Source organism: Xiphophorus couchianus, chromosome 5, assembly GCF_001444195.1.
Source record: "Xiphophorus couchianus chromosome 5, X_couchianus-1.0, whole genome shotgun sequence".
Classification (NCBI taxonomy): domain Eukaryota; kingdom Metazoa; phylum Chordata; class Actinopteri; order Cyprinodontiformes; family Poeciliidae; genus Xiphophorus; species Xiphophorus couchianus.
This window is the reverse complement of record NC_040232.1, coordinates 31,690,695-31,714,971: the sequence shown is the minus strand read 5'-3', so window position 1 is coordinate 31,714,971 and position 24,277 is coordinate 31,690,695. Positions and strand designations below refer to the sequence as shown.

General features: G+C 40.8%; 1 protein-coding gene across 3 annotated transcripts in view; it reads right to left on the bottom strand.

The window, feature by feature from the left end:
* Positions 1–1,206: 1,206 nt before the first annotated feature.
* The window catches only part of mxi1 (max interactor 1, dimerization protein), a 39,101-nt gene continuing 16,030 nt past the window's right edge, over positions 1,207–24,277 (bottom strand). For 2 of the 3 annotated variants that reach the window (XM_028018329.1, XM_028018331.1), the window contains exons 4-6: positions 8,601–8,715; positions 5,953–6,151; positions 1,207–4,957 (exon numbers count right to left, since the gene is read on the bottom strand). In XM_028018329.1, coding sequence (XP_027874130.1) covers positions 4,794–4,957; positions 5,953–6,151; positions 8,601–8,715 — 478 coding nt within the window. In that variant the 3' untranslated portion in view covers positions 1,207–4,793. Of the gene's footprint in view, positions 4,958–5,857; positions 6,152–8,600; positions 8,716–24,277 lie in introns of all 3 variants that reach the window. The other variant, XM_028018330.1, reaches the window with a different exon arrangement.

Sequence of the window (24,277 nt, the reverse complement as noted above, 5' to 3'; positions counted from 1 at the left end):
ACAGATTCTTGAATCTGTCGTTTCTCTCGTTCTCCAGGTCTGTGTTCTGAATTTATTAACTGTCCACCAGGGGGTGCCACAGGGTTCAATTTCAGGCCTCTTCCTGTTCATTATGTACATGGATGAATTAGGACAAAATGCTAATATTCATTTTTAATATTAGCATGATTGTGAAGAAACCTAAACTCAAATTAATCTATTTTTTAAAACAAATCATCTTTTTCTTTTAAGTTGAAAAAGCGGTTTGACACAGCAACATTTTTATCTGTTTCGGTTATGTATACGAATACTTCAGCTCAATATCTTCAGAAAAATCCGTACCATCCATCATGCTTCTCTGTTTGTCACCAACATAAAGGCTTTTGGTTTGTTAATCTAAACTCATGTATCGCTCTGAACTCCAGTTCATTTGTAATTATTAAAAGCATCTTCTCACTATATTCCTGGTTCTTTCAGTAATTCTGGACGTTTTCCACCTTAGATTGTTGCCAGAGAACGGGGACGCAACGTTCACCTTCCACTCTGAGCTAAATGAGCAGCTTCTGAACACCAGACTTCATAGGTTCAGAAAAGGTTACAAGAGTTACCAGCTCTCAACTGTTTGGTTGATCTGATGGCTCAGACTGCACAGCGTATTAAATCTGTGATGATTTCTTTTTCACTACTGTAGCAAAATGTTATAATAAACAGATCCGACCTTTAACCTGAGTAAAGTTAACTTGGCGTAGTTATTCATTTGTGGGATTTCTTTTCTTCCCGGTAGCAAGACTGTGAGAATTTTCATCCGTTACACCATCATATAAAATATTTCCAGGAGTGAATGTGTTTTAGTTTAAATTTTGACACAGCAGTGTCATTATCCAAAGAGAAATTAATCCTGTGCTGACATTGGCTGAAGAGCCACTCAGGAGGGAAGAAGCCATCACTCCGAAAGAGACAAAAAAAATTTTTTTGTAACATAATCTAACATTTTCTGGTACAATAAACAAAAAAATTTTTGGTACCAACTAAACACTTAGAAACTTTCAGCTAAGTGCTGCAGGCTTTAGGAGTAAGAGAATTAAAACAGCAAATCAATGTTTATATGATTTCCTGTGGACGGTTTGTGCAACGCTGCCACGTCTTCAGCGCGACAAAGTGAATAAGAGTTCACACTGAACATATCTGATGGACGGAAAGCAGATGATCAGCCCTCTCACATCGATATACAAGACGTTTCAAAGTCACAAACTTTATTCATCTCAGTGTGAGCCATCTCTTTACAGTACATTCAGGAGAGACATGTTGTGGCATTGACAGCTCGTTTCAGTCCTTTAGGTTTGAAAATCTTGGTGGCTTTATTGTCGGTATTGCATGTTCAACATACACAACTAGATTATTCCTCCTCCTCCTCATCACCGTCGTCATCACCAGAGTGCATGTTTCACAAAAAAGAAAAACAAAACAAAATGGCCACAGGTTCACAACAACAGTAGGCTCTCTACTGCACTGCTCCTGGAAGAAGGCGCCCATTAGTTTAGAGAGAGACCAGGGGAAAAAAGAAAGAACAAAAACTAAAACTTGAGCTTAAACACTTAAGAGAAAAATATAGTTTTGAGAAGATATGCTAGCCAAAAATAATTTTTTCTCCAGACCTGCCTATTAGCTGATCTAGGACCCAGTCTGCATCCAACCCGCAATCAAGCTCCGCTTTTACATTTAGTGCAACACACACTGTGTAGACCAGTCATTCTAAGATAAACACACCCTGGAAGGCTAAAATTCATCCCCCAAAAAAGAAGAGCCTAAAAAGATGTGTGTATTCTAGTTCAAGATCAGGTCCTTCTTTGCTAAAGCTTTGGTCCTTCAAGAACGCACACACATACACACACACGCACACACAAGTTTTAAATGCCAATAAATCGGAACAGCTGGTTCCGGTCAAGATCAAATATTGTCCGATTTTGGCCACCAATTTCATCACGTCTAGTTTTGCCATTTAATCAAATGTGCGGTAAAACACAGCATGTTGCACAGGGAGAGAGAGAGATCTGTGGTCAACCATGGAGCTCTTCTACTATCAGCAGTGCAGTTTCAGAAAGCCAACATATGAAGGAATAAAAAACAGCAACAATAAAGCAACACTAAGATGGAAGTTATTAAATTAAAAGGGGGGGGGAGCAAATGTAAACTGTCCCTCAAAGAGAGAGACAAAGAGAGAGAGGACACTGAGGTGTTCTGAGGTGTGTTTCTTTTTTTTTTTTTTTGGCATTTTTGTTTTTACAATAAAGCACCAAAAAAGTGGTGACTTTCTGATTCAGTGCCAAGTCCAACAACCTCCACAGAGCTCTGAGGGGAGGAGCCCACACCTTAGTGACGCCCTTAGGCAACCAAAGGTTTGTTCTTATTATGGTCTTTTTTTTCTTTTTCTTTTCTTTTTCCACATTAAATCCTCAAACGGAGGTAAATGTAAGACATATTTAGTCAAATAAAACACAAGTCGAATAGAGACAACAATCCTCGCAATACAGGAAAGTGGCGTTTTTTTGTTGGTTTCTTTCTCGTGTTGTTTTTTGATTTTTAGACCCCCTTTTTTATGTTTATTGTGTAGTAGCTGGCTCAGTATTTGCCAGTAAAAGTCTTGGTTGTGAGCGAGTCTCGTACAGAAGCAGCTCGACCCTCGGAGCAGATTTATTATTTTTTTAAATAAAAAAAAAATGATAATAATAAAAAAAAATCCAGACTGAAGCGGTTGCTCGAGGACGGAGACGGTTCTGGACGAGGCCGGCGACTCAGAACAGGCGAGGCTCAGCACTAGGAGCAGCTTAGGGATCCCGAGTACATTTCAAGTGTCCATAGAGTCAAACATCTGAAAAATAATAATAATCAAACAAAATGGCTACGCTTTAAAAAAAAAATTTATTATCTTTCCTTAAAATCCTCCCCACCCCGAAAAGAAAATAATAGAAAAAAGCTTAACGATAACATAAAATACACAATTCTTAAAATAAGGAATGAGGAATAATAGTGAGTAAAATAAGACAGAACCAAAATAAGTTAACTTTTTCGCCTCCCATTCATCCCCCACTGCTTGTGCTCTTTAAGGGACTGAGAAATAAATATTCAAGAGCGAGCAGCGTTCTTCCCGTTCTCACTTCGGATGGGAAAATGAATGGATGGCAGGTGGAGCAGAAAAAGGAAACTGTGGTTGAAGTGCAATTCGTAATGCCAGTGAAAGGTTAGGATGGAGATTATTGACATCATACGACCCGTTTTTCTCCTTCAGAAACACCCGACCCACCGGAGGAATGCCACATGCACGAGGAATATCAAACAAGAAATAACAAAAAAAAACAATCCAATAAATAAAAACAAAAAAATTATTATTAATAATAATAATAATAATAACTGCGCCAAACTACAGCCGCATCCTCCAACTGAGAGTCCTGACAGGACACAGAGAGAGAGAGCTGCCCTGTCTGGGTTTTCGCCGTCACACCAATAAAACGTCGCTCCCCGGTCGGGGCGCCGAGTAAATAGTTTATTTCAAACAGCAAAGAAATGTTTAAAAGATAAAAATTTCATTTATAATGCACCATAAACAGAAGTCAAACAGCAACAGCTCTATCCATGAGCTTTTTAAACTCTTTTTTTTTTTTTTAAAGTTTGATTTATTAAGCTATTTGTATGTACAAAAAAGTAATAATTATAATAATATTAATTGCTCTAATTTGTTTATTCCGATGGTCACACAGAACTGAGAAAGGAAAGGGATTGAAACGGACAAAAAAAAAAAAAAAGACAAAAAACTGCGGGAGTTATTGCTTCTTACTGCTGGAAAAAAGGTCGTGCCTCTGTTCCAAACTTCGGAGCCGTTACGATTTTTTTTCCTCGTTGCTGCTGCTTTTTTTTTCTTATATGCGTGTGTGTGTGTGTGTTTTCATCTCGTCTCGGATTGTGCCTTGTTACATACGGACAGCTACAAAGTAGGCGAGTGCTGGATGGCTTGTCGTAGCTGCTTGTTTGAGGGGAACAGGAGCGAAAACGAAACATTCGCACAAAGTTACGACTTTTGAAACCGCATACTGTAGCTTCCGCCCGTTTTCTCCTGCGATCGCTTCGACACGCAGAAGACGCTCTCCGCGTGGCGACGAGTCTGACCTGCCTTTCCGGTAGCACCGATTTCGAGGATGTGAGCCTCTGTGCTGTGGACAAGCAATGAGACGACGGGGAAGACGTTTGTGGAGCCCGCGGGGCCGTTTAGTCGAGGCGGAGATCCCTCCCCCAAAACCCCCCGTCGTTAAGTTTCGGTTCAGACGCCCGCATTGGAGAACCGACAACTCTTGAGCAAGTTCACTGTTATAAAAAAATTTTAAGTGCATTTTGAGTAAAATCAGGGATTGTGCATGTTTTTAAAAATCAAAAGGAAATATCACACCTAAATTCAATTACAGATTTTTTTTTTTCTTCTTCTTCTTCTTGTAGTGGGTTTTTAAAAAATCCAGAAGACTTGTGTGTGTGTGTGTGTGTGTGTGTGTGTGTGTGTGTGTGTGTGTGAAGTCTCCGTTCTCCCTTTAAACCAAACTTAAACCCGGTTGTCCGGGGAGAGGAGAGAGGGCCACAGGTGTCGGCGGGATGGAGTGGATGTAACAAAAAAAAAAAAAAAAAAAAGAAAAAGGAAAAAAGGCTCGGAGAGGGGATGCTGTCGTCGTTGGCGACGCCATGGCTGGATGGGCTATGAAAACGGCAGAGGGGTGGAGGAGAAGGACAGGCGGGTTTGGCAGGGCTGGTCGGTGCTGGCGGCGGCGGCGGCTTTAGGAGGAGAAGGCAAGTTTGACGCTGCAGGAGGAGTAGCCCTCGTCGCTGGCCATGCTCTGCAGGCTGCTGTGGTCGTCCAGGTCGCTGGTGCTGGCCATGCTCACGCTGTCGAGCTCTCCATGGGAGAACTCGGTGCTCTCTACGTCCACCTCAATCTCTTCTGCAGAAAAATAAAAAAGGGGGAAGAGAGGAGAGATGAAGCGTTGATGTCTCATGTGGAATACTGCTCTACAGCTGAAGTCCGATGGATCTTTTTAGATCCCGTACTCTATTTTACTTATTTTTTTGTTTTTTTCAAACCAATACACAAATGAAAAACACTAAAATCTAATGTACAGCCACGAATCTTAGTAAGATTATAAGTGACAGACAGACACAGTTCCGCTGTTGTGAAGTGAAGCTGCATATATAAAGACGTTATAGAATGCTTTTTAAAAATAAATCTAATCTAAAGAGGGTGACGCACTTTTATTATTTTTTTATGTAGTTTTCTCAAGATAGTAAGAACATTTCTCAAGAGAATATTAAAGTTTTTTTTTTTTTTTTTTGAGACAAGATATTTGCCACGGGGGGAAAATGCTTACTCTTAATAACTTTGGATAAAGTAAATAAAAAGAACCGGCTCATGTTTTAAATGTAGATATTACAACAAGAACAGGTTTTTAACAAATTTTTAATTTTTTTCCTGCATCGAAATCTATGTTTTTATTTATTTATTTATATATAATTTTACATTACGCAGGGGAAAAAAATCCATCTTTTTTTCTTTTCAAAATTTTAGGTTCATCTTTATATATTAAGTCTTAGAAACAGAGAAGAAATGGTTGTTCTTTAAAAAGTATATACACAAATTAAGTAAAGTGATTTTTTTTTTCAAAAAGTCATGCGGCATCATTTGTGAATCTAAACGGGTTTGTGTTCGGCTGGCCTGAAAGCAAAATGGATATTTAGGTCATGTTGGTTTAGGGGGAACCTCCACCCTCAGACTCCAACACATTTTCTTCCAGCATCACGCTGCATTTAGCTCCATCTACCATCAACTCTGACGAGCTTTGCCTACATTAGCGAATCTCTGTCGATGGCCTCCAACAGCACCTGAACCTCCTCCACTCTCAATGTTGCAAAATGAGCCAAAGAACCGCGGGGAGCTGGAACCTTGGTCGGAGTCCGAGCGGTCGGAGCAGAGGGTGGAGCCCACGCTGTCCATGCGTATCCTCTCCCCCTCCCCCGGGCTGCTCTGGACGGCAGCGGCGCTTCCTCCTCTCAGCAGCTCCAGCTGACGCTGTAGGTGTCTCTGCTCGCGCTCCAGGGACTCCAGCTGGTACTGGCTCTTCCTGTCGGCTTCTTCAAGTTTCTGGAGAGGACAAAAAATAAATAAATAAAAAAAAATTGCAGAAAATTTGTTTTGATAATTTGTTGGATAATTCTGAAAAGTAAGTGCAGGTTTGCTTCCAACGTAGGTTTTTATCTTCTAAAATTATGCCGAAATGCTACTTTTGACTGAATTGATTTGAATTCCTGAAACACAACCACTGCCCCACTAACATGACTTACCCATATTATGCACCCATACAGACTCTGAGGGCTGCAGCGTTTTTTCCTACATTGTGGCGACATCAAACCTCTTCCTGCAGGTCTAAACTCACACCATGCCAAGCTCTGTACATGTTTAGTTCAGATTCGGACAAAATGTCATCAGCCTCTTTCAGGGGGAGACGGAGGGGCTTCATCTCTCCACCCCCTCCATTTCTCTCCCGCTGCAGCTTCTCCAGGGTGCGTCAAGCTCTGCTGTCACACCTGGAGAGGCCGGGGTCTTCCAGGTACAGCTTGACAAATAAAAATGAGCCAATAATTCTGCACCTCCAGCTGGGCCCTGGGAGTCATCTCGACGTACTCTGACAGTACTGGGGTCCCTCACTGGTGGCATCTGTTCCTTACTTGTGTGTGTTTCGTTTTTTTATCACACCTTCGCCTCAAATATCACAACAGTGACCTAATAATAACTTCTCTATTTAATCTCCTGCTATGCTACGCAGATGAAGTGTCTGCGCTGATGAAAGTTCACTCACTTCTGCATGCAGGACGCTTGAAACTGAAAGTGAAACTCACAGCCAGCAGAACACACTTTTCTGATTAGGTTCTGCATGGAATTATCTGACCACCGGGTGGCACTTGTAGTGCAGGAAAAATGTCATTCCCAGATGGTTGGTTGAGCCTTACACATGAAAGAAAAATCTTTAAAAAAAGAACATTAAAATCAAAACCCTGGTTCCCATTAAACGTGTATTGTTGCAAAGGGGAGGCAATTAAAAGGGGAACACGTACTTCAAAGACTTCATGTTCTATAAAGTCCTCCGTATTTCCTAAGCTTTAAACATTTCTCAATGTGACAGCATACATTCCAAGATGGGAAGCGATGTGAAATCAGCTTCAGATTAGATCAACTCTACTGATTCAGTTCAAGTCTCTTACTTTCCTTTTTTCAGCAGAAATGACAAATAAAATTAATTATGGAGTCTCTGCAAACAAAATTGTTCTTCAAAAAAGGGCTAGTTGAGACTGAAGACATTTGTCATGCAGTTTTTTGGTTAGAAAAGGAGAGAAAGGAGAAATTATTAAGCTTGTTTTAATTTATCATGCGATTAATTGAGTTATAGCTTAATGCGACGGGCCTACCCACAATCACTCTGATTTTGCCAGACCTCCCCAGCTAAAATGTCATGCAAATATCCACACAACTACAAAGAGAAACCACAGATGGGGTTGAAAAATAACAGCGAAAGAGGAAACACAAAAAGAAGAGATGCTGAGGTTAGGTGTTGCTATGTAGGGAAAGCAATTTTTCAACTAAAGGAAATGTGTGAAACTGCAAACTCAGTAACACCAATCAAGATCCCCCCCCCCCTTCAAACTACCAGTTACCACATTCACTTATCACATTTCGCATGCAGCCCTATGACCATTACGATACAAACAGGGAGTATGGGTTGCGGGGGGGCCGTGGTCGTGCCTGATACAGCAGCTCTGTGTTCCGATCTAACAGCCTTCTGTCACAGTGGCCAGCACTAACATGCGTGACTCTCCTAGTGACGGAGCAAAACAAAAGGCCGTCAATAAGCCGTGTAGAGACTGCAGTTGACAGCAGCAGAGGTGCAGAGTGGTGACGGTGGAGAACAACAATATTGGCTTTATGCTGGCACCCCTCGCCCACCCCTGCGTCACGTGCGAGCAGCACGTCGGGCCAACATTCTCACATACAGATTGCTCCATCTGAGGCAATCCTGTATTTTTGTAGCGGCGTCCAATTGGTTTCAGTTTTTTTTATACCTGTTGTTGTTATTATTATTATTATTATGTCCAGTGAACAGATGGAAAATGAAGACGACGTGACGTGTTTAAATGCCCCCCGATTTTTTTCCATGACACTATGTGATGACAATCAGACAATGCCAGACCTCATAACGTACACGTGTGAGTGACAACAGAAATGAGAAGTCGCCTACCTGGTCGCATGAATAGAAAGAGACACACTGTATATGGAAATGTTTGTGCTCTATGATAATTAAGTGCAGTCATACAATATGGTGCAAAAATATATATAAATATATATATGTTGAAACATGGTGGTGGCACCATCATTCTTTGGGCTGCTGTTTTTTAGCAGTTACTAGGGAAACTGGTCAGAGTGATCAGACAATACATCGTCTGTCTGGGGTTTTTTTCTTTTCACTGTGCGTCATTGTGATAGTCTTATGGCAATGTCTGTCAAATTGTGTAAATAGGACAACCTGTTACATACATACCTTTATGTGTGCTTTGGCTTTATTGAGTAGGCCCAGGGTGGTGTGGCGGCTACAGTCAGGTCCCAGAGGTATGAGGGTCTTCAACCTCTCCAAACACAGCCGCAGGTGGGCTCGTCTATAGAGGAAAGAAAAACAGAAAGGAGCACAATGATTGGATTGCCAGTGTTTTCACCAATGTATTGTAAGTCTGGTGTGCTTGCCTCCCACCTCACCAGGCTAAGCGTTGTTTATTTTAAATTTGGATTTTTTATACACCAGTAACAGTGACAGTAAAGACAGACTAAGCTAGGTTTATAGTTTACACATTGAACTGGGTGCGAAGGGGTGTGCACCAATTGTGCAAAACACAGTGGGCTGCGGCCTTGGATTGTCCAAACATCGTCAATTAAAAATGCCTTCTAGTTGTTGGATGAGCATTTTTGAGAAACTATCTTAACTTCTAAAAGGCTAAACAACTTTTTAATTTGAAGCCATTCAAAACTGATGCTTAAGGGTGAACTGTCCTTTGTAGAGGATACCAAACTTCTAATCCTTTCCTCAACTGGATGATTTACATTAATGTTTAGCTTACTCCCTTCTCAAGGTTATGCCTCATCCTCCACAGTTATTTGAGTTTAAGCTACGCCACCCATTTACATTACAACCAAAGGTACAGCAACGGGGAAGGTGATGTAATGGCTTTTCCTGGAGCCTGCTCAACTCCAGCACTCCATCATTCTTGACAGTTCCGTATTCAGTGACTGGAGATGGACAGCAGGTACTATCTATCCCGCTAATGGACCCCCCGGTTGAGAGGTAAAGTGAGATAATTGTATCTTTAACAAAATCAGAGCTCCATTAGGAGGGGGCTGCCCTTTCAGCTCAGCCTGGGGGGTAAGATCGGAGAGACATTAAGCACCCGTAGACTCAGAAGTGATCTCTGGGGGAACCTAAAGGAGACATACCCAAAGGACCGGAGCGGGAATTCACTGCAGACGTTTGGGCTATGTGGTTCTCTGCTATGCTCCGCTGCCTTAGGACTGGTGGCTGCATGTGAGAGGGGATGTGCGTGCATGTGTGTGTGTTTGTGCCATGGTTCAGTTATGCATGGATGGTGCTGATAAGAGCATAAGGGCAAACTATTACAGCCATTACCAGTACTGTATATGGTTATTGTATGAGAATAAACATTGCATGTCTGCAGACTAAACAAGTCTACAGCTGTCTGGTGCAGCCCGTGTGGCCACAGCTTTGAAAGTCACAATACACATGGGCAAACACACACCCACATGGGCACACACACACACACACACACACCCCATGCCCGCACACGCCCACACACCCGCACACACAAATGAGGTCTAAATGATGACTATCAGTCAGGCTCAGGTCAACAGGCTGTTTAATCAGCTCTATTCAGTCCCCCTTTTCTTCTCCATGATGGATATGTCTAACTGTACCTTTCATCTGTTCATACACAGGTATCAACTCCCACCTTTTAACAACTAACAACAGAGCTCGATCTGGGAGAGCTCATAGACTAAATACGGCCCAACGCAACTAAACGTGGTTGAGTTTCTGCCCACTCTTTCCATCAGTCTAATGAGGAACTGCAATGGATAATTCAGGCATCAAGGCAAAAGAGTTTTTTGTGTTGAGTTTTGCCATCAGACGTTCATTGAGGGTGATGTTGTGGTTGTAAGCTTGTAGTCTTTTGCATGTTAAATTAAAAGTGCATTTTTAAAGTGCATTAAAGTTTGGGTCCCCAAAATGTGAAAAAGCTCAAGGGATTTGAATGCTTTTTGCAAGGCATTGTGTATGTACATAATATCATCAAACGCCATTTTACTGTAAGTCACAATGACTAGGATTTTCTTCACAGATGGCCACGTAGGGCCTGATAAAGAGAGCTGTGAGGGATGAGCAGGGCACTGCATTCATGTGTGGGCCTGTTTGTCTGAGACTCTGGCCTGTCAGGCATAAAAATGTACTAACTGCAGACACCGGAGACACTCAGTAGAGATTACAGCCAACGCCAGACGACCCCTGATAACCCCCCATTTACATGCACTCTTTGTCTTCGTCCTGCTTTCACCCTCACCCATTGACATGACAAACGGTTGGGGGAAGCCAGGCTACGTGGCACGTCAACACTTTTCCCAGGCCAAATATCTTATTATGGTTCTTAGCACGTAGACCGCAAATAGTGTGCGAGTGGGTATGAAGCGTCACTTATTGGGCAGCTGATCCCCACTGCTGATTCACCGCAAACAACCTTCCACACCCACTGGATGTTGACATGGGTGAGCGTGCTCACCTCTTTCACCACTTTGGCATTTATTCACAACTACTTTAGGCGCCATTGCATCTCTTCTGGTGGAAAAGTGCAACTTGTTATCAGCATCCAGACACCCTGACTCTTATATATATAAGTCAAGAAGACTTATATCTTGCATATAAGTCTGTATGCAATGTAACATTTTTTTTTTATCTCTGTGGTTATGACGCAACCCAAGTGTGTGGCACTTAGATAATTACAGATGCCCAAAGAAGCTACATGAGCAAAGAAAAAAAAGAAAGGAGGGACAAAGACGGAGTAACCGCAAAAGGACAAAACAGGGAGGGGCATCTAATTGCAGCTTATGGCAGTTGCACAGAACAGTCTGGTAACTGGACATCAGCGTAAGTCTTAGCAGGAAAAGAATTTAGAAAGTACTCTGTTGTAGAAACCTGCTGATTGCATTAGGACGGCCACAGGCATGTGAAGAGTTGCAAGGGGGCTGGTTCATGTCGGTTAGTGCAACTGCCACCTTCGCAAACCAGACAGTGGATGCACGCTATGTTGGAAGAGTCCATTTTGACTTGAAAAGCTGTAAAATGTTTCCAACCTTTGTGTTCTGAAAGCCCCAAAAGAAGCCAATGTCTTTTTGGTGGAGACTGAGTGTCAGCTGGATTTTTACAGACAAAGATAGACTCCGGCATCAATGGGTTTAATCTAAATGAGGTCTAAGTGTTCCCCTTAGAGGCTACACGGTCATAAACCTAGACTCCTGGTGATGACCCCACTATCACATGATCAATACCTCTTAAAAGCACCTGTTTATCAAGGAGACTTGCTGCCGAAAAAGCTGCAAATAGGATCAGCTGGAGTACGAGTGAAATAATGTGACTATAAATACGAGATATGCATCAATCAATCAGAAATTGAAATAAGGTCATTTTCCTCTGAAATATTGAAAATAATTTTTCATGTTTTTACCTATTCATAAAGTCATTCAAAACTAATGCCACCTGCCATTTTCATTTTAGAAATGCATTAACCAACAGAATGTACTTTGATGCACTTTTTTTGGGTGCAATGGAAATCCGGCAAAGGCTGGGGGCATGTGCTGTATTCGGTGCATTTCTAATAAGAATATGCAGGCACAATCTTTTTTTATTTTGTTTCCCCCATTAACCCTCTTACAATCACACTAACCAGCAACAGAGCCTCCTGTTCCCAGAGTTCTTAGAAAAGCCTGGTTGGTGCCAGTTACATAAACAGCTATGGATTTACCTAGAAGAGCCATAACTTTGTGTCCTCTGCTGCTAATGTTAAGGTTCTGTTAAGTACATGTGGATAATTTTGTGCCTGTTACAATAGAACATCTTTCACAAAGGGATTAAACTACTTTCTACAATTAAAAGCCCTTTATGGTACATAGATTGCACAAGAAACATCAGCAAATCCAAATGAGCAAAAACACTTTTTCGATACCCTACAGCATAATAATACATAACATATTGGCAGCCTCCAGTGGCATGTAGAGTTTAGTGTCTAATGAATGGGACGGTGAGCTGCAGGTTGTCTGAATGAGGAACTCTCCATCTGTGACGGATTATATAACACGTGGCCTGTTGCTACCAAGACCTTTGCTCTGAACTGTCACACGCAGCAGGGACGTCAAACCCTCACTGCCAAAGAGCCAACAAAGGCAAAATAACCCTTTTTTCCCCTAGTGTTTAGCAAACATAGATGCTGGGGTGGAAGAATAAATGAAAGGGTGTTTTTTTTTTTTTTCTTTAGGCACCTAGCAGTTACATGCAGGCAAACAGCCACCCCCACCGTCCCACGGTGTCTTTGAGAGTACGTTTATGGACAGATCGATCTATAATGTGAGTGGTTATTTAAAGAAAAACCACATCTAAAGCAGCTGCAGATCTCTCACCATTGCATGGGAGTTACCTGCTCAGAAAATATTCACCGCGGTAGTAAAAGAACCGTTCAGGCACTTTCAGCTCTGGTTTTACCAGCAAAATCATCAGCAGTGAAGATTTTTTTTATTTATTTTACTAACAAACAAAATATGAAAACTTCCCACATTTGTTATTAATGAAACTGTCCAGCAACTAGAAATTGCTGGACAATTAGGACAAACTTGTAAATTAAAAAAAAATGTAACAAAACTCTACGACACCATCTAATTTCTTTGATTTAAAACAGCATGAGCTGATTTTGTCTTGTCAGTGTTGGAGCCTTCTTTTACCTAGTTAAACATCCACTGGCAGCAACAGGCAGGGGAGGCGCATGGTTGCTGTACCCTATATTCCAGTGAAAACTCAGGTCACACCAACACTTCCTCCAGGCATCTCGTTAAAACAACTATAAACCACAGCAACAATGTTAACTGGAGTTTTTTTTTAAGTGGAACATTTTATAGCCTGCCTTGATGCAGTTAGCCGGCCCATGCCTAGGTCTTTTCCCGACAGATCTACAAATTCAGATTGTTAGAAACCATCAAAAAGTGTGAAATCTTGCACTTGGTACCGTTTGAACTACCCAACAATTTTTTTTCACAGATAAATAAACCAAAACCAAAAGAACACAGTGAACTATGGCAATGTGCATGCCACTGCTGAATCCTCAAGGAAAAGCTGGCAAGCAGACAGCTCTTCCTGTCCTCCTGAGACAATGGGCTGCTTCCAAACTACTCACTCCACTCAAGTATGAAGACATGTGGGTCTCTGTCAAGCTGACGATTGCATCCGTTGGCGTGTGTGTGTGTGTGTGTGTGTGTGTGTGTGTTTGTGCTTCTGTGACTTGTGCTCCTGACAGGCCCCAGATGGGTGTGCAGGCAGGCAGCTCTGCCCGTGAGCGAGCAGCCAGCCAGCCCTGGGTCACTGCGCCGCACCTTTCCTCTCCTCTGCCTCCATCCTGCTCTCGAAACCAGCCTCCCTGTGAATCTGCGCAGACTGCATTTTATTTTTATCCACACTCTACTGCCCCTTAGTGAATATTGCCTCCATTACTTTCCTTTCTTCTTGCTTTAATTTTAGTTCCAGTGAAAAACAATCATCCTCTTCTTAGAACATTTATTGGCACAACTGAGACCATTCCACTTGCTGAAATGAGCGAATCTGCTTCCAATGGGACTGAAGCACAGTCTTTTTTCAAAGTTTACATAGAGAAGCTGCCCACCTCAACTCCAACTGAAACCTACGCACCTATTCTATGTACAACTGCTCAGCACTCACTTCACACCTCTGCTGTTGGTGGGGCACTGCAAGGCACTCACAACGCACTATGCATTCTAAATCAGATTTAATATGCAATTACAGACAGATAAAATTGTCTTGATAGTGTTCGTTACTCTGATTTGAAACAAGATTAACAATCGCTTCAAGGCAAGAAAAAAAAAAATCCCATCAGATCAAGAAGACTCGAGTCATTAGAAATTAGCTGTAACGTCTTGATCTCAGTGACAGTGGTGTAATAACCTAAGAATACTGTAAACTATGACACTGAAATTCTGATGATATTTTTGAGTGAACTACCATATCTTCATTTTTAAATATTGTGATTTTGATACATAGAATGAAGCAAACAATAAGTAGAAACCTTTGTTAAAAGTAGTAGTCGTTCTGCAGGAATATTATCCTTTTTGGTCACCTTGTTCCTTTTAGTGCTTGGTTAGCCACCCTACACTCAGCTGCTTTACAAACGTTGCTTATAGCTCACAAGCTGTAGTTTGAGACAAACGAAGTGACACTTTATGTTGCGTTCCATACCATGACAGTTTGGTGTTGTTGGTGTCCATAAGGATTTTCAAACAGCATAATTTCACTGTCTTGAAGGTGTAGAAAAAGTTTAATAGCCTTCTTCCTAACTGCACAAAAACAGGTGGAGCAGTGGGCAAATAGCTAGAGAAGACTCCTGTACCTTCTACAATATCTTGATCAAATGGACTTGTAACTGTAAGAAGATGCATGTCAGAGCATTTTAGATGTTCCAAAATCATACCTTTCCAAAGAGTCAACATTTCCAGACAATACTTCAGCTGATGTCGTAGTGGTTCCTATCTTGCCAGGTAAGCTTACATTTTCAAAAACAAGTGTTATCAGGGTCTGAACACCAGGAAATGAAGAGGAATTTCTGAAATACCAAGTGTCGTTGTGGAAGTGCTGCCATTTTGAATAGTGCATGTGGGGTGGGATCAATGATGTGAAATTCAATGTATTACTATGTTGCTTTTATTTGAGGTTGAATGCTAATTTAATTAGATTTTTATATTAAAGAATGAACTTATTGTCTTTCAATGCCCTACCACTGCCTTCACACGGTCAGATTATTATGAACCTAATTAATCAGAAAGTAGCTCGGTGCTATCAGCTTTAAACAGGGGGAAGAGTATGACAGAAAAAATACAATATGTCACAAAGGACTGCAATAAATAACTTTGTTGGAGAAGGAATGCCTCTAAAAGTCAGAGGATAGTAAAACTTTATGATATGACTTGGGCACCCTTGGATAAATAAGTTCAGGTATTCTAGTTTAAACAATTAAATGAAAGAAAAAAACAATGCCCCTGTAAGGTATTATAATCTATGGTTTTTAGGGTCCTTTTTCATCTGAAAACAAACAAATTCTGTTTTTGTAAAGGTCATCACATAATGACAAATAAATAAATAGACGATACAGGTTAAATTCTGGCACAAGTGTCAATTCACCTATGAACAGCAATGAGCCTGGTGTTTTGAGAAAAAAAATGATACAACCTAGTCCAAGTTAATTGCGGAGATCATTTTGCTTGTAAAAGTCACTGATTATCAAAAAGGAAAATATAATCCACTGACCATTATGTCTTTTCAGTGTATGACATAGATTCCACAGTTCCTACATTTTACTAGTGTTAATGCAACCTGAAGACAAGCAGATGATTTTTGGGAGAAAAAAAAGCATGACAATTTAAAAGTGGTATGGATAAGTTCCCATGCAGTTACCAAAAACATGTTTGAAAACTACTATGACAAAACAGCGTTTTTAAATATATTCTGCTGACTGAAAGTCCTCTTAACCAGGAGCTGAAGGGTTACCCACATAGAAAAGAAGAAATACAGCTGACCTAGATTGTGAATACTTAAATAATGGATAAGTTCTCAGGCCATCCAAGATGTCTGACATAATTAGTGGACAGGCTTTTAAAAGAGAGGGTCACATTTCCAGCCCAGATACCGGTCAATACTCTCCTCTTTGACAAATCCCCCTACTCTCTAAAACCCATTTAACACACACATACACACACACTGACACATACATAATTTGACCCATTTCTAAAACAAGTAGAGAGAAAGCAAACGCGACCCTTCACCCACTTATTACACTAATTACACATGAGCAATGATTGCTTCTGTGGTTAATCTTTTAAATTGACACAAGAGAGGAAATTAAGACATCACTGGACTAGTGGAAAAAAACTTTGACTTTCATGAGGGAAATCCACTGTTCCTTCTGTGCCTTACTTGATCTGCAGCATCGAGGTTCATTTAAAGCAGCCTTACATCATAATTCACAACATGGTTAAAGATTATTGGAGTGGTTGCAGTCTGTCAACTGAGAACAACATCAAATGTCATTCTCGACATCTAATTACCTCGCTTTAAGGAGGGAGACTTGCAAATCTACCAGAAAGATGTCCCTCCCACCCCTTTTCGGTATTTTCTAAATCCATTACGTCTGTGTTAAAGGCGGCTCAGTCTCCTGGGCCGTACATCATAAAACGGCATGTGTCACAATGGATCCTCGCTCTGCAGATGATAACATGTAATATACATGGTCTAGAGGCCGGTCTGAAGGTCCCCAGTCAGGCGCCAGTCTATGTGTATGTGCTTGGCGATGGTCTTGCTCTTACTTTAGACGGTGAATTGATCGTGTTGACAGCAGACGATTGCACTCCAACATTTAGAGATCAATAGAACGATCATTGCACATTTAACATCTTGCATCAATAGATAAGTCGGCATTAACAAAATAGGGAAGCTTAAGCTGATGTTTATGTGTTTCTTAAAGGTAACCTTAGATTTTCCTTCTCTTCTGAATATGTCACATGATTGATGTTAGGCAACAGCTGAAGTAATGTGCTTGGAGTTCATACACACATACTGTATATATGTATATATTTACCAAAGGAGAAGCAAATACTACCTAAGTTTACTGCTATCATCAAGGTGGCACCAACTTGGCTGCAAAAGTGGAACATTGTCAATTACAGCTTTATAATCTGAGCTATAAACATCAAGTTGAAAAGATAACAAATGGAAGCAGACAAGCTCTATCTCAAAGTAATTTCACTGGCTTTAACTTTGTGTTTATGACACGTGATTACATAGTTAGCAACTTGCCAAGATGTCATTAAAACCCACTACATACTAATTTCAAGAAAACCCCATCCAGCAAGAGCAAAGATCAAGGTGTCTGTTTTGACATGAGCACGATCACAAAACTAATGCATCAAATGTAGTGTGTTATTTGAATGCAGTTTAAAGCTTTCTTAAGCGTACTCATGGCTTTGATTTTTTTATTTTTTTTTCATTTTAAATTAGTATATGATTAAGACTCGGTATGGGCGAATGCCAAATCTTAAATGACTCAAACCGCTATTGCAGACAAAAAAAAAATCTATTAAAACATCCCGAAATAATGTGTAGTATAGTACTCAATCAGAAGTACTGCTTGAGTGCTTGTGTTAATGTGAAAATAGGAAAAGCATTACCACATCGTTTAGTGAAAGCTAAAACAGGGTTAAAAGCCATTACGTAAAGTGAAGACCACTTACCAATAGCCCATAGGTTCAGTGATGTCTACCATTTTGAATGTAAAGATAAAAAGCCCAATAGTTCTCGTTGAATAGACAAAAAGGTTATTTTAGAAGCTATATATTTTGATAAATAGAGTAAAAGTTTTATTTGGTCACTCCAAAGCCTGAACCGTAGGCTTCAGCATAGTACTTCCACATATGAGATTAAAGCAATCCTTTAACAACTGTATTTTTTTTTGTTGGTGTCCTTTTAATCATCTCCATGAAACATGGACAGATGGACTGGCCGCAGAGAGAGTCAGAGAGAAATCTAGAGACTGAGAAATAAAGAACGGGGGAGGAGGGGCAGTCTGACTGTGTAATCTGTCCAGAAACTGGAAATGGGCACCAATGTGAGTTCAACCAGTAACTCTCCTGAGCTTAAACTTCCACACTGAAGACTCTTTTCAGCATGACCTGGTAACTCTTGCGCATGGTGCACTCACTGACCAGAAAAAGTTCGGGATATTATGTTTCCCTCTTTGTTAGTCACCAGTTAGGGTTATCAAGCTTAAATTTGTATCATAGCAGTTTCCAGTCAATTTCTCTGTGAATTTCTGGTGAGGTGCTCACATGGCAACTTCAAACCTTAGCAGAAGTAAAATCTCAACAAGTCTGTCCTTCAGCTAGCTCCAAATAGAGCTACAGCAAAACCTCTTTCAATTTAAAATAACTTTTTAGAACAAGCAGATCTTCTACACTCCAGAACATAGGCTTCATAAATGAACTGCCTGAACTTTGCATCTAACAAGTTTTATTGTGCACTTAACAGTTTTACTGCACAGCGTTAACCAACCGCCAAATGTTAAACTTAATGAGAAAAATGGAAATGAAGTAAATGCTTAGACCTCTTCTTTCTACTACAGAAACTGATGGTGGTAGCACGATGAAACAGGGCTATAGAGGCATCACTGCTTGTGGGGGGATGGGAATGAGACTCTGAGCCAATTGCGACCTCAGTCCCAAAAAGGGATTTCACAATTAAAACTTGTAAAGCTATAACTACGGCTAAATGAATGAACAAAACACCAATCAGCCATGTAGTAAATAAAGTGAAGAAAAATGAAGCCTCACTCACAAAACCCACTGAGGCCATCAGAGCTGGAGGGTACAATTTATTACTTGATGCATTGAGAAGTAGCCATTTACGATTCTGAATTAAACTGCAATAATGTATTCTCCTAATGTTTACATATAACCAAATTTTGACAAAAGCAAAGGTGGAACTCTCAGGTTTGTAAGTGTGGCAACAAGACTGTGTATGGCAAACACATAACAAGTGGTTGGGAGAAAAAGCAATTCATCTTGCACGCTCTGCACTAGAAGAAAAAATGACTACAAGAGCCACACCACAAATATGCATGAAAAGGATTTACAATCATAGTCAACAGACGTAAAGCACCAAGATTTTTGCAACATGAAGCACTCATGACAGTAAAATCCCAAAATTTGAAGATCTAACATCTCGTTTCCTCTAAGTGGTACAAAATGGACTATGCGGTTTTGGTATTATATTATATGGTCTAGAGCAGTGGTTCTCAAACTTTTTTCAGTGATGTACCCCCTTAAAAATATATTTTTAGTCAAGTACCCCCTGACACGGGCAAAACATTTTTGGAATAAAAAAGAGGTACAGTCCTGTAAATACCCTGTAAATACTGAATATAAAATTCAGTGCATGAACACACATTTATATTTTATTGAACTTTTTACAAAATAATTTTTCCCAAGACTTATTATGAGGAGCCTACTGATTTTTTAAAGATATTTTGAAAAGCTTCACGTACCCCCTGCAGTACCTCCACGTACCCCCAGGGGTACGCGTACCCCCATTTGAGAACCACTGGTCTAGAGAGTGCTTCCACTGCCAGTTTTACTTGACTTTATCAAGTCCAGAGAACCCAAACTGCAATGGGACAGTCTGACAGAAGCAAGGTTGCCATGCATCGTGACCACCATGAGCATGCAAGCAAAGACACAACAACTGAGACAGACGGAGCAGGGATTCAAATTAGAAACCCACCAGTTACAGGATGAACTCCTACCACCATCGCCCCCTGAGGCAAAACCAAAACGACTAAGGTGGCATCATACCAATGTGACACACTGATATGTTTTTGTTGCAAGCAGTGATGTTTTTCTGTCCCACAATCAATGAACTGTGTTGTGGGACACCAGTAGTTCTGCCCTAACCATATTGTACTATTGTCCTATGAACCTACAAGTGAAGGGAGCCAAGAAATGGTTCAGTACAGGTCGGTTGTGTTGGCCACTTTTTGTGAAAGTAGTGTACTGAAGCGCATTTACCTGTGCTGTACTGCTCAGTGGAAATAATCAAAATAAACTCAATCTAATGTCACCATAAAGTGAAGTTATTGATGATTTAATTTTGATAAGGTCACCTGCTTATGCTAAAAATGTGCCTGATTCCTAATGGAAGCTGTTACGAATGCAATCTCAATAATCGATATATCCTTCTGAATCATGTTTGAATCAACTCCTGACATGCCAAAGGAGTCCTGCCAATAGAGGCCATGCCTGTGATAAAATAGAGTGAAGGGAAGACATAGATGACCGGAAGAGGCAAACAGGGTGACTGAGAGAAAATGGATGCAACGATGCAGCAATTTACTCTCCGCAAACAGCCACCACAGACATCGGCACGTGATCACACACATAAGCATGCATGTGTGGAGTTTGCCTGAGTAAAAGAAAGGGTGGGAGATGTGCTCTCCGTGCGGCTGGGCAAAGAGACTGCAGGGCTGATACCCATCACTAACGCACGGATTAGTTCACACGTGCACACTGCCTCTTAATCTCCTCCACTGACAAAGGTTTGAAGGCAGCACAAAGGAAAGGAGGCAAGAGACAGAGACATGGAGCAAATGAAAGGGATGAGCATGGAAATCGAGCCAGGTGGTGGTGGGGGTTGGCGGAAGAGAGGTGGGCAGAGGAACATCAAGAAGGAAGATGGGAAAATGCTTTACGCTGCACGATGACCACACCCCTGAAAAGTTGAACATTAATTTCAATTAATCTCCTTTTTGATTCTCAGTCTGCAGAACAGAACTCTCCCAACAACAGGCCTCGTTTTCTCCTCAAAATATCTGTCACTAAAAAGGAGACTCGAATGTAGCTAGGACCTAAAAATGTACCTTGTGAGATCCAGCCTGATGTTGTGCCATGTAATAGGAACAGAACCTTCTTATTCCAACAGAGAGGAAATATCTTTGATGTAGCCTCACATTTTCTACATAAATTAAGCCGCACGCGCTTGTCATAGTGAGTCCCCCCGTTACTGATGGTGGCAGTTAGATTCACTGTGTGTTGTAACTTTATTCACTCTTACATGATAAATGAAGATGTTCTCTCAAGGTTTTGTTGATGAGAAAGTATGTGAAGCAGCGTTTATGAAAGTATAAGAGGCGGAGACTTCTCCCCCTCATGTTTAAGCTCATTGCTCTCATTGGTCAAAAGCTAACCTCTATGATTGGTCCACAGGCAGTGGTGTTTCTCCTTTCTCCCCAGCTGTGGGGCTAAAAATAGAAGCCACGTTCATATTTAGCACACAGGCTTGCATCTTCTGCAACCACATTTCTTTCTCTTAATCTCTTAATTTTTCACTCTTTTCCTTTCATAGCCGTGACTAAACAGCACGAAGGTCAATGTGACAGAGCGCTGTAAGATTTGGCCGCGCAAACAGAGACATTCCTTCCTGGAAGACTCTGTATTGTGTTAACGTTTTAAGAGCACAGGCTGGACAGACTACAAACCTCATCATGTGGGAGGAAGAAGACAATGTGCGGAACATTACATATCAGCATGAACATTCGGTCGCTAATAAATGTGGTTAATTAGAACACCTGCTGCAAGCAATAAATAAGAGAATAAATCACTCCTTTTCACACCGTGTGCATTTTATTTAACAGCAGACTGAGCCCATATGCCAATCCACCTTTAGCAAATCAAACAGTTACACCACTCTTCAGTGTAATGTGGTGTAGTGTGTGGAAAAATAATGGCTTAACTAGGAGGCTAAGTTTTTCAGAACCTTGCAAAAGTATGCACACCATTCGCACTGGTTCGCATTTTGACATGTTAAAACGACAAACTTTAATATTGTTCATTGGGACTTTATGTGAAAGATCCAACACAGACCAGTGCATAATTGTGAATGGAAAGGTACATATTGCGTCCTTTTAAATGTTTCTAAAATTAAAAGTCTAAAAAACGTGATTTGTATTTAGGTCACTCTGAGGCGCAGCTTTCCCTTGCAATTGCATATGCAGTCTTTTGGGGCAGGTCTGTATCGATATTTCACATCTACAGACTACGTTTGATGAAGCTCTTTCAAACTCAATGGTTTGAAATAGACATCTGTGAATGTCTATTTCCAACTCTTTCCTCATGTTCTCAATTGCACAGGTCTGGACTTTGACTGGACCATTTTCACACATGAACATTCTTTGATCTCTGGCTGTATGTTTAGGGATGTCCGGCTAGAACAGGGGTGCCCAAAGTCAGTCCTTGAGGGCCGGCATCCTGCATGTTTTAGTTCTCTCCCTGGTGGTACCAAGAATCTTTTCAGCATGTCAATGTTCTTCTTAGACCTTCTAATGAGCTATCATTTGATCCAGGTGCGTTAAACCAGGGAGAGAACTAAAACATGCAGGATGCCAGCCCTCGGTGCCCATGAATCGGGCACCGATTTATGTTCTGGACTAGAAGAACATGAATCGGTGCCCTGGTCGCATTGGGGTGGGCATTTATCACAGTTTATAATTTATTGTGCTCAGTTTCTTGTCATGACAGGATTTTTGATTTGATGATAAATTCCAATTAATTATGTTTTTTTTTTTTTTAAAACTGTTCATATTGTCGGGATTACTATTTTTATTGTTTACTCAACAGTGTTTTAAATGAGACAAATACATTTGAAAATATGATTAAATGCACTTACTATGTGCAGTTTAGTGACACAAGTCACACACTTCTGTATGTGACTGGTATCCTAAATAAGCGTATTACAAATGGGTATGGTTTCCAGAGCAGTATTTGTGTTTGTGGTGCTATGAATGCTGTGTCATGCAGTCACAGCTTTACTGTAACAGAATATTGTGATAAGTATTGCCCACCCCTAGTCTCAAGCCTTTTGCAGCCTCCTACAGTTTTTCTTCCAGGACTACTCACAATTTAGCTCCAACCAACTCAACATCAACAACTTGCCCGGCTTTCTGTCCCAGTTTAAAAGAAGCTTTTCTTCTGCATGATGCAGCAGTAATATAATTTTGCAGACATTTTACTGTTATGTGCCACTTTGAGTAGATCTATCATATAAATTGAAGTTATTCCATCATTTGTTTTAGATGTGTCAATTTTAGTGACTTCCTCCCCAGTTTTGCTTGTTTGCAGTTTACTTGTTTTACAGCGATAGCTACACACCTGATAACCAGAAAACAGAAATAAAGTTGCATCGTAAAAAGGCTGTATGGGAGCAAAACAAAAATTCAGCAGAACATACTGTGTATTATAGACCTCAAGATGATACATGTAAAATTGAATGTTCATGGCTCGTCTCCAAGTAAATCCAAGCGCGGGCGATGTGCAAACAAGAAACATAAGCTTTACAACAGCACAATGTACTGTAACTTCCTCATTACAGATGGGGATCTAAAACTTCGAGCTATTTATATCCTTCAACTGTAGTGGCAGGTGAGAACATCCCACTTTGGTAATTATAGCACAAAAAGGCTCGCTGTACACAAATCTGGAGTACGGATTAGGCTTGCGTGCTACTCAAGGTGTCCCTTAGTCAGGTTTGTTTGACCGATAACCCGGCTCATCTCATTACCCTGTCAATTACTTCCTTGTCCTCTGGGACCATAGTTAGGTAAGCCAGAGCCAAGAGAGGCCTTGACAACACGAAATGGATGGCCTCAGAGAGAAGGCAGTTAAAAAACACACCCCGGCACGTGTGTTCTCTCAAGCTGGACTCAGTAGACCAAAGATCAGGTCCCTTAAGCTGCTTTTCTAAGGCAAGAAAAGCTTACAAGTTGTCACGTTGGTCAGAACAAACGGGTTCTGTTTTAGGCCCTGCAGCGGAGCCTGAGAATAGATTGTGCTCAGTGGGAAGGCAATTGAGAGATTGCTAAAAGATGTTTCTTTTCTTTAGGAACATCCTGTTTGAATGCTCACCAAAGCTCATGGCTGGAAGAACACTTGTGAGTTTGTGGTCCACTGGTTATGAAAAATGTATGTATTCTTATTCTTATTTGGCATTTGAAAAATACAGTTCTATTTGAAGGAGTATTCTGCTTTGTACAGGCAAAAAACTATGACTAAAATATTAATGAGCAGATGTAGAAGGTTTGATCAACAAGAAATTGAAGGATTAACAGTGCATATCATGTGCCGAGAAATGGGAACTGAGATATGTATATTTCATAATACCTCAATGGAAACTCTTAGTCATTTTACATGAATTACAAAAATCCTTTCATCAGCCCAATAGAAACTTCAAGTGTACGATCATTAGAAATTGAACCCATTGTACTGATAGTTAAGAGTTGTCCAATTGGACTTGGA